General features: G+C 31.9%; 2 protein-coding genes across 2 annotated transcripts; one reads left to right on the top strand and one right to left on the bottom strand.

Annotated features, from left to right (window-relative positions):
* Nucleotides 1–1,204: 1,204 nt before the first annotated feature.
* LOC121124381 (uncharacterized) lies at nucleotides 1,205–8,497 on the top strand. Its single transcript, XM_040719535.2, has 7 exons — nucleotides 1,205–1,361; nucleotides 6,518–6,569; nucleotides 6,770–6,893; nucleotides 6,956–7,131; nucleotides 7,196–7,508; nucleotides 7,565–7,969; nucleotides 8,033–8,497. Exons 2-7 carry the CDS (start codon nucleotides 6,528–6,530, stop codon nucleotides 8,395–8,397), a joined length of 1,425 nt encoding a protein of 474 aa, XP_040575469.1. The 5' UTR covers nucleotides 1,205–1,361; nucleotides 6,518–6,527; the 3' UTR covers nucleotides 8,398–8,497.
* On the bottom strand, nucleotides 8,385–10,228 carry LOC121124382 (radical S-adenosyl methionine domain-containing protein 1, mitochondrial). Its single transcript, XM_040719536.2, has 3 exons — nucleotides 9,814–10,228; nucleotides 9,285–9,663; nucleotides 8,385–9,234 (listed from the first exon to the last, which is right to left on the bottom strand). The coding sequence occupies exons 1-3, from the start codon at nucleotides 10,117–10,119 to the stop codon at nucleotides 8,534–8,536; spliced, it is 1,386 nt and encodes a 461-aa protein (XP_040575470.1). The 5' UTR covers nucleotides 10,120–10,228; the 3' UTR covers nucleotides 8,385–8,533.
* Nucleotides 10,229–10,993: the final 765 nt, after the last annotated feature.

The raw sequence follows: 10,993 nt of genomic DNA, 5'->3' as shown, positions 1-10,993 counted from the left end.
AGGCAGCTGATAGTAACAAGTGTCATAATTCAGTAATACCATGTCTCCCTTTTGTATTCTTGTACAAAAATATCACCTCTATGATTTGGAACGGAAGACAATATACCATGTAAAGCATGCAATAGCTAATATTATAGTTTCGTTCATTTTGTAAAAATAAAAAGAAGTTTTTTGATAGTGAAAAGAGAGTTTAAAATGTCTACTTTATTACACAAGTTTAAATTTTTTTTTATTATTATTAATTTTCCTTTATACTGTATGGGTATATGATAGAGTATCATAAAAAATGCACCTTGTAAATATGCGACCCTTCATTATTATAAATTGTTATTAATATTTACATTATTCAGTAATTACATTATTATATAAAAATATGTATAAGATATACATTAGGGAGCACTTTATAGAATGCACCCGGTATACACAATGCTACAAGCAAAACACCTGCAATATGACAGAATTATTAATTCTTAGATCAAAAATTTGTATATGATATTCATCAGGGATCACTATACACAGTGCATCCTGTATACATGTTCGATGCTATATGCAAACGCCTGCAGTATTTCATTAGTACGACTACATTGTTATTACTTAGATCAAAAATATTAATACGTTAGGAAGCACACTGTATAAAATACACCTTGTATATGTATACGCTCGATGCTACATAAAAAATACTATCAATGCCTATAAGTTAGGGTGCACTATATATAATGCACCCTGTATATGGTTACGCTCCATGCTACGTACAAAACCCTGTTAAAGACTTTGTTGTTTTTTCTTCTATCAAAAATGCATTTTTTAAAGTAGCCAAACATACATACATATAATTACTTTTTGTTTAATAAATTTAGATTAATAAAAATTATTCCTACCAGAGGGCGCTTTAAAATTTGATATTTTTTTCATAGACAGACCCGATTTAAAGTACCAAATCAAGTACCGAAAAAACTCTTTTTAATTAAGTATTATGAACAAAATTGTACAAACATAATTTGACGATTCATAGATTTCTCACGGAACTGAATATCCTTGTGATTCGATAGTCATCTTTGAATGAAGAATTTTCCTAACACGCCGCCTATGTGTGTAGAATATAAAACATATCAGGGAATGGATGGCTTAACATTTAAGGTATAAGATAAAAAGAGAGGCGTACATTTAATGATTTGGCAATAAAAGCAAAAACAAAAATACAAGTAAGCAAACCATTTCAAATCAAAATAGTCATTTGGTTTCCTTTCTTTCATCAAAGTCATTCAGTACGTTTGATTTGAAGGTGTTGGTGGATGTTTAAGTATTTGCAGAGTAATTTGCTTCAATTCAAAGGAATCAAAAGTACAAGGTTGAGTGAAGGGGTAAGTAATAACATACATAAAGTGTTGTTTTGGTCTATATTTAGTCAGTCGAGTTCAATTTCTCCATATCAGTCCTAGTTCTAATAAAGTTTGCTCCCTGATGAATTCTATCAACTGTAGTTCCTTTTTTTTAATCAGTTCTAGAGTACTGTCAGTCTTAAGGACCGGTCCCAAGGAGTGATAGGACCCAGGAGCTTCCACAGGAGTGGGACGGAGGGACTGTTACCCCCTCCCCAAATATCTAAAGTTCCACAAAATTGAATTTTTCAAAAAAAAAAATCCAAAAAATTAATTTTTTGTGAATATCTATAGTTTTTTTTTTTTCAAAAATTAAATTTTCTGTGAAATTTGAATTTTTTTTCAAAAAAACTTAATTTTTTATAAATAGCAATGGTTTTTACATATTTTTTACCGAGAAATTAAAATTTTGAATTATTTTTCTAAAATATTTTAATTTTAGTTTATTTTTTTTCAGAAAAAATTAATTTTCTGCGAATATCTATGTATTTTTGTAATCGTTTTTCCAAAAAATATAATATTTGAAATGTTATTTTGAATTTTTTTTTGCAAAAAAATTAAACTATTTATAAGCAACTCTCGGGTTTTGACATTATTTATGAATAGCTATGGTCTTTAGATACGTTTTTTCATTAAATTTAATATTTGAAATTTAATTTTTGAATATTTTTTCCAAAAAAAAATAATTTTTAAAATTTTATGCGAATAGCTTTTAATTTTTGAAATTTTTTGTGAATAGCTATTAATTTTTGATTTTTTTTACCAAAAAAAAATCCATAAACCAAGCTCTGTTTAAAATAAATAAATATATATATATATATATGTAATATTGTGGACGCCTCTGGGACCGGTCCTAAGACTGAACAAGACCAAATAAATAATGATTTACACATCACTACACACATATATTAAGTCATCATGTTAGTTAAAACCATATTTAATGAAAAATGTACGTGTCAAAACAAAAGCGAGCTAAAGTATTTTGTATAAAAATTTGTTCTCTTTACGTTAGTAAAGTTTGTAGACGAATTACACCAAGGTATTTAGTACATTTTGTGGTTAGCTGTTGATATGACGACTCCTTTTCCCTCCCTTATAAGTGTTCTTCTCAGGTGGAATCTGAATGATCTATTGTTCAAATTCGAATAATTCCCAATAATCTTTTAACAATAGTATAGGAATTAGGGAAACTGCCAATTGATTTGTGTCCTTTTTTTTTGGGAGAAAGGGCTATGATACAATAAGGATAACTATGGCCCATTCTATCAGCAAGTTATTCTGATTGAGACCGGCGATGGAATCCTTTTTGTTATCATTATGACTCTGTCGTAAAATGTTCACTTATGCTTAAAGATGGGGTTTTTGAAAAACCGCAAAGAGAAGATCTATGTTTTATGTTTTTTTATCAGCTGCTTGTGTTATGAATAAAAATGAATTACTTGTTGGACTCAGAGTAAAATTGGGTATCGACATCAAAGTTTACTTTTCTCATTCCCCCATTGCCACAGCTGATTGTAGCTGATCTAATGAAGCACCAAGATCATTATTGTTGATTTTTCGTTTCTTTTCTTTACATGACCATTTTACAGAAGATTTTCATCACTAATTATCAGGGTCAGCCCCTATTGGACCCAGAGTAGTGATTTGTATCTGGAGGAGATTGCAGAATTTTATTTTGAGGGATCATAATTTCTTACAAAGTTAAAATTTTAAATCTTGTTTTCCCTTTAATTAGACGCCTTTTGTCATTTGAATTTTTTCTCGCAAATCCATAATTTTTTGGATGGCCACGACAAAGTTCCTTGATTTCAGGGGGAGTAACGTAAGCCCCTCTAACCCACCTTCTCATTTTAGTTAGAACAGACCCTAGCATGATTCCTTTCTTTGCAGCATTAGTTTTGAAAGTTTGATGGGATCATTTTGATGCCAAAGTCTGCTAAGGGAGGAGCCATACCAGCCTCTTAAGGTGTTTCAAATAGGGAAATAAGTCAGTCGAAACATGACCATTCAAATTTTACACGTATGTATGTAATTGAACTATTCTTGGACAAGAAAAATTCGTACCACTGTGGTTGTTCTATTGTGTTTATACTGTAATTTACTAAAAATTAGTTTATAATTTTGTTCATCAAACCTTTTTTTAATTTCAAAATTATTTTATCAACAAATTGATTAATTAATATTCCTACAAAAAAAATCATTTTTGATACCAGCAGTACCCAATAGAATGCTATGCTTACTACCATTTGTTTGAGTGTTCATCCTTTAGAAACGTTACAAATTGCACTTTAAATAAATCAAAATTTATTATGTAAGAATGAGAAATTAATTTATTATTATGTATATGGTTGAAAATCATATCAGGGTCGATTTCAGTTTCATAACTAAAATGAAGAGAATAATTACTAATGTCAACATTCTTGGATATAACCACTTCTACAATAAATTTGAAAAAAAAAGTTTATTATTGACCAAAATATGTCTGTGAAATATTGAGGGATATGGTTATTTGATGTCAAGAGCGTCCGCTTCCCCCTCCCAAATGAAGGAATTTTTTGCTTTTCACAAGAATTTTTGTTTTGGTCAAGATGGAAAAATTTGACGGGAAAATATGCGTAAAAATTTTTATTTCATTCATTTCTTTAAAAAGAAGGACATTATAGCAAATTATGCAGAAGAGCCAAAAATTGTATTTTTCAAAAAAAAAAAAAAAATTCTAATTTTTTTTTCTTTAAATAGCTATGAACTTTAGAAAAAACCATTCCAAAAAATTTAATTTTTGGTGAAGAGCAATGGATTTTTGATTTTTCTGTTTTTCCATGGATTTTGAAAATTTTTTTAACAAAAAATGTAATATTTGAGATTTTTTTGAATTTTTATTGAATACCTATGACTTTTTGACAAAAAAAAAATCTAAATCTAACGCTCCCAAAAGTTATAAAATAAATCTTATAAGTAAGTTTTTTGTCAATTCCATAAATGTAATTCAAGTTGTCCACTAATTTTTGGCCTCCACGAGTACTTTAGATTAATAGAACCATTTTCCTTAATGGCTTTGAATCAATTGAATTTAAATCAAATACTGATTAACTTGAAGATATGTCTCCAAAAAAGGTATCCACGAATGGCTTAGCACCATGTAGTATATTGCAATGTATTGTTTTAAGATTCATACTAGTGATGTGAATTTTGGAGCTATTTTACGAGCCAGATATGTAAAAGATCTATTTGACGGCAATTATATAGCAGGCCAAACATGTTGGAGGCCAGCATGTATGACAGCAAAGAAGCTTGACAGCGAGTGCGCTCGAGGAAACCACTTGTAGGCGAACATATTTAAGGCTAAACTGCCTGTCACCTACATAAATATTTTTCGTTTTTTCCTTGATTTAAAAAAAGATGTAAGTATATGATACAGCAGACTAACACAACAGTTGACTTGAACTTAGGCGATACAAGCGTCCGAAGCAATCTATACTTTCCACGACGTTAGGTGTATTGCATCACGCAACCTTTCAGTCAAAAAGAAACAGCAAAAAAAAAGGCCCAAAATCAGTTGGTAGCTAGCCAATTCTTCCCCACTATATAAACTATTCAGAGAAGCTTACAAATAACTAACCCATCAACGTTCAGAACACATATTAAGGGGAGGGGACAGAAAAATCGACAGCTGACAACGGTAAATTTTTGTGCTAGCGACATAAAGTCGTGTAACAAATACAATTATAAATACATCCGGCAGATAGTGTTGATTAAACTCTCAATGTAAAGGATTATTTTCAAAAATATTTATAAAGCGACTGTGTATATTTTTCTTTGTAGTTACATCATAAAGGAAGTAGACTTTAATTAAATATCATCCTATTTTGATCACGTTTGAATTCTTAATGTATTTTTGAACATATAAACTATCACAATGATGTGGCCTTTAAGTTTACTCTCTTTACGTAATTATATTTTTCTTTGGAGTACAATCAAAATAGTTATTTGATGTTCAGACTATTTGACATCAAATAACAAACATCAAATAACGAATCAATTTAATTGATTCCCATTTCATGGCTAATTGAGTATATGTATTTTGTTTCTTTTTGGCTTTGTCGCTCTATGTATGTTCCAAATCCCTCACCATTTGGTAATGGTATTTTGAACATTTTTCATTGTAAATAAGAAATATTAAAACAGTCTACAAAAATAACTCATTTTTCGATGAAATTTTTTTTCATTAATTTTGGCAAATTTCAAAATAAAATAAAATATGGCGATATGTAATTTTACTTTAAAATATTTGCTTTAAGGATATTTTCCCTAAACATATAAATAAATGGGATTTATAGGTAATCATTATTATTATTATTATTTTTTGGGTTAAAATCGACGTTCCTTTGGAATTTTGTATTCAAAATAAGTAACTTATATTTTTATAAAACGCATTAAATGGTTGTTTTCTCTTGGGAAAATGATGGAATCATTTGCCAAAAATTCAATGTACACAGCAACAACCCTCACTCTGTAATGTAATCAAACCAAGGTCAAAGTAAGTAACAAAAATAGTTTAACAAGAAAAACAAAAATAAACAAACAAGGCAATGATTTGAATAGAAGAAGTGTTAAGTCACTTCTCCGTTTGTAACTATCATTATACATGATTGATTATTCATACTAACAAAGACTCATGGATTGTTGAACAACCATTATAATTTGAGGCAACAGCAAAGTTTCATCATTATTCCGACAGAAAAAAAAAACATTTAATGCATTTGATCCTAATACATATTTTGATGTACAAAAATTCAAAGAGAACATACATTTTAACCAAAAAGAAACAATAATTACATATAAATCTAATTAATTTATATATCAAGGTGAAATATCCTTCAGGAAAATGACTTTAATCTAAATATTCCGAGGGAAAATAGTTTATGGCGAAATTAACGGAGACCATAAATTATAGATATTTATCGTAGTATTGTGAACTTGATGCCCCATTTAATGTCCTCCGACAATAGGAGAATGTCAAAGGCTAGAAGTACCCTCATAGTTCAAATGAGGAACCTTTGAACGATGCCCCCATTTTGAGCATAATCGAATACTATGTGGGTTTAGGTATTATCTAATGACTTTTAATCTTTTTTCAGGTTTGGAAACATGTGGATTAACTTACAACCCAAGTCGGCTCTTTTTCGCCAAGTAAGTCTACATTGAAATTATACACACATACATGTTAATTATAGCACCTAAATGTCAAAATAAATGGCATTTGAAGGGAGAGAATAAGCGTCATGCTAGTTGCCTTGTCATTCATCTCATTCAAGTATCGCTATACGTCACGTATTTCAAAAATTTCATTGAATGAGATCCTATTTTCTGTTTTCCCCTTTCCTACCTAGACTCTTGCCGCAATTCTCATCGGAGCCGTTCCTGGTATGGCCATTGGAACCGTTTTGGGATATAGTGCTGTCATGCTCCCAAGACTAGGTTCCAAATTCTCTCTCGAAGAAAAGTCTTGGATAGGTATTATAGCTAGTCTGATCCCACAAAATATTTATAACAATGAACCATTCTTTCATTTATAGCCAGTATCACGGCTATTTTCCCTATTTTTAGTTGCTTCATGGCTGGAATTTTGGCACAGAAAATTGGGCGTAAAATTTCATTACTAATTTTCCTTAGCTTAACCTGTACAGGTTGGATTATATTGCCTTTTGCCAAGGAGTCATTTGCTCTTCTCATGGTCTCCAGGATCTTTCAAGTACGGAAATGTCATCACTATAATGGACTTCTTGTTTAATTATAGTCAATTTCCTTCATTCCAGGGCTTTGGCATCATTCTTTCTCTTCTGCAGCTCTACTTGGTGGAAATATCTGAGCTTCGTAATCGGGATCTGAATTGCTCATTTCCATCCATATTTGTGAATATTGGTATAACAGTCATTTACATAGCAGACACACTCATTGATGATTGGAGCTATGTTGCAGTATTTGGAGCAGGTTGTACAGCTCTTTCCATACTATTGATCATTCTATGTGGCGTACCCGAGAGTCCATATTGGTTAATTCAAATTGGAAGGACGGAAGATGCTATCAAAAATTTGGAAAAGTTGAGAGACTTGGATTCCATTCCTCAAGGTAACTTCTGGACTTAATATGATTAACAGATTATTTCACCCCTTATCCTTTACCAGAGATTGATAACATAACAGAGACCATTAAAAACAATGGGAAAATGGCTAATTCATTCAAGGAGCAAATCCAGGAGCTAAACTCCCTTGAAGTGCTCAAGCCCCTTATGATTCTTCTCATCGTAGGATCATTGAGTCAAGCCACGGGTCAGTATGCTGTCGCATTTTATGCAGTGGATATAATCATTGAGTTCCTCCCGAACCTACGAAATGAGGCTTACTATACTGCCATCGGCGTGGGACTCCTGAGAGTGATTGCATCAATTCTGGGGATTTTCTTTATCAAGAAATTTAAGAGAAGAAGTCTCTTGATGTCGCACTCCTTCATGATGGGACTCTGTTTATTCGCCATTTCAGCGATTGTTGGACTGAAACCCTTTTTCCGCCCGGAGATTGTGGCCAGTAGAGGTATGTTAGCATACTTCATAAATCAGCCATAATTCTCATAAGATATATTTTCTATTACATAAGGCTGGGTATTTCAAATCCTTCCTCTGGTACTCCTGAGTCTCTATTCTCTATTTTTCGGATTGGGAGTGAATCTAATTCCCTATCTCCTCGTGGGGGAATTATGTCCCTCTAAAATTAAAAATCTGACATCGAGCCTTAGCATCGGACTCATGTCCATTTCAATCTTTACCGTCGTCAAAATCTTCCCAACACTCCTAGCTACCATTGGATGTAGTATGACTTATTTGTTCTACGGAAGCTTTTGTATGGGATTAGCAATATTCACTTACTGCTGTGTCCCCGAGACCTCTAATAAAAGCTTGCAGGAATTGCAAGGGATATTTCGAAAGGAAATTCAAAAAGACACGGAATCTTCTCGTCTCTAAGAAAATCAAATACTTACTTATATATTTTTCTTGTTCTTTACTAATACTTTTGACAAAAGAGTAAAATACGCAATATATATATAATTTATATACAATCACATACATTTGTAAGATTACATACGCTTACACGATGATATTATGATTTATGTAATTCTTGTTCCATGCGTACAAGATTAGATACAAGGCATGCCGCTATATAATCTGTTATATTCATGCCTTTGTCACTCAAGGATAACCCCTTCTGAGATAGTTGAATGTAATCATCTTTCCAAAGTCTTTGCGTTTCTTTAGAATAAAGCACTAGATCCTTAAAACTCACTCCTAAATCATTGCTCAATATACTCCAATTGTGAACATTCACACCTTTCAAAGTCCGTAGTCCACTTCCTAAAAGTTCTATGCAGGAATCTAAGGGTGATAATGGACGAACTCTTCGTGTTCCGTGCCCAATCAACTCTACTTCTCGAACCCATTCATGAGGCTCCAATGTTTGTACTCTTTCTTGTCGATGATGTGAGGTGTGTCTTCCGGAGTAGTCAAGATGAGATGTATTGTTGCACAGAATATCTTTGGCACTGTACTGATCCATATCCTCTTGACTACGAACAACTAGCCGTCCATGTGCTCCAGGACCTATTCCAATATATTCGCCCCCTTCCCAATACGTTGAATTATGACGACTCTGAGTAAATTCACTGAGGGCAAAGTTAGAGACTTCATAGCGTTCGAAACCAAAACTTCGTACCTTAGTTAGAGACTCAAGGTACATTTTATGAACTAAATCCTCACTTGGGGATAGGTAGCGACCAGAACTACGATCCTTCCATAAAGGGGTCCCTATTTTATGTTATTTAATAATCAAAACAAGGCCATAAATCCTAAATTACCTCGATCAATGGTTAACTCATAAAGAGATAAATGCCCGACTCCAAATGTATTTGCAAATTCTAATTCGTTCAACCAACTTCCTAATGTTTGAGAGTCATTTCGTCCAAATATGAGATCCAAAGAGACCCTTTCTGGTCTAAAAACATGACAAGCGTTCTGAATGGCTTGAATTGACTCCTTTAAACTATGAGCCCTGTTCATTTCTTTTAAATCTTGGTCATTAAATGCTTGAACCCCAAGGGATATACGATTGATCCCTCCGTCTTTGAATTCTTTTAATTTATCTAATGCCTTGTGGTTTGAAATGTCTTCAGGGTTTACTTCAAGGGTAACCTCTGCATTCTTTAGAAGATTCTCGCTTAGTTCCTGAACAACACTCTGTTGTCCAATAAAAAAGATGATAAAATACAAATTACAATATTAATGTACAGACCGTATAGTCGAATCCAAGACAATATCTTCTATAAACAATAAAAATGTATCATTCTAAACACAATTTGTACATTGATAGAGTATTTATAATCTAACATTAATGGACTCTGGACTCATTAGACTTGGTGTTCCGCCCCCAAAATAAATGGAAGTCACACTCTCTATCCGGGAAATTTTGAGCAAGGATCTTAATTCCATGAGAAGTCCGTTCACTAGTCGTTTTTCCGGCACGATCCAAGGTGTTTTAAGTCCTTTTCTTTCCGGATTCAAAATATATTTATTGAAGCTGCAGTACGAACATCGTTTTGCACAATATGGCCAATGGACGTAAATACTTCCTGTATGGAGTCCAGAAGTAGGAACAAAAGATGCAGAGCGAAATAATTGAGTAACTTTTGACATTTTAATACTCGTATTATAAAAATATTGTGACCAATGTTTTGAAAAAATCACGGATGAATTGTTGATATCAGAAATCACGCAACCTCAATCTATTTTTTTGAGATTTATAAGATTGAGATTCCATTGAAACTTATATGAGCGTCTTTTTCCTATTCTCCGTTTTTTCATAACCTGGATTACTTGTTTTATATTTTTTTTGCAAGCTTATAATTAATTTTTTTCAAATTGTCTTCATAGAAATTGCTTGGAAATAAAACTACACAGTGTATATAATACAGACAAAGGGCAAGGAATACTAGAACTACTGGAAAGGAAACAAAAATATCGAGCTCACACAAGAAGGCTGACTCTCTCTTTCCTTGTAACTACAAAAAGGAGAAAGTATGATGATTTATGAATATTGATACATTTATCCGACTCGTAACAATTTATCACAATCTTAAATTAATCAATTTCTTAACTTAACCTAAATTATATTTATCCTTTAAGCTAATAACTTCATTTTATAACCAGACAAATTAAAACTTAATTTATATTACTTTCCACATTCATTTCGCATATTTTTTTTTGACATAAGTATAAAAATAGTTTGTATTTCGATTGTAATAATAAAAATATAATATTGGAAGTACAATCCTCTGTTAGTTCGAATGCAGTTTGACAATGTTTTTGTTGTTGTATTGATGATGGCAAATATTTTATCTTCAGTAAGTAACACAGAATTCTTCACCATATGTCTATACCTACATATTATAAACAAAACTGTAGACATAATAATAAGAATCTCTGATCATTGCTAAAAGTCTTGAACGTATCTCACTTCTACATAAGTTTCTAAGAAGTTCATTTCTAGTTGAAGGTAATATGATAACAA

The sequence above is a fragment of the Lepeophtheirus salmonis genome, chromosome 9 (assembly GCF_016086655.4).
Source record: "Lepeophtheirus salmonis chromosome 9, UVic_Lsal_1.4, whole genome shotgun sequence".
Taxonomy (NCBI): Eukaryota; Metazoa; Arthropoda; class Copepoda; order Siphonostomatoida; family Caligidae; genus Lepeophtheirus; species Lepeophtheirus salmonis.
The sequence above is the reverse complement of the archived record's forward strand: the minus strand, read 5'-3'. Positions and strand labels throughout refer to the sequence as shown.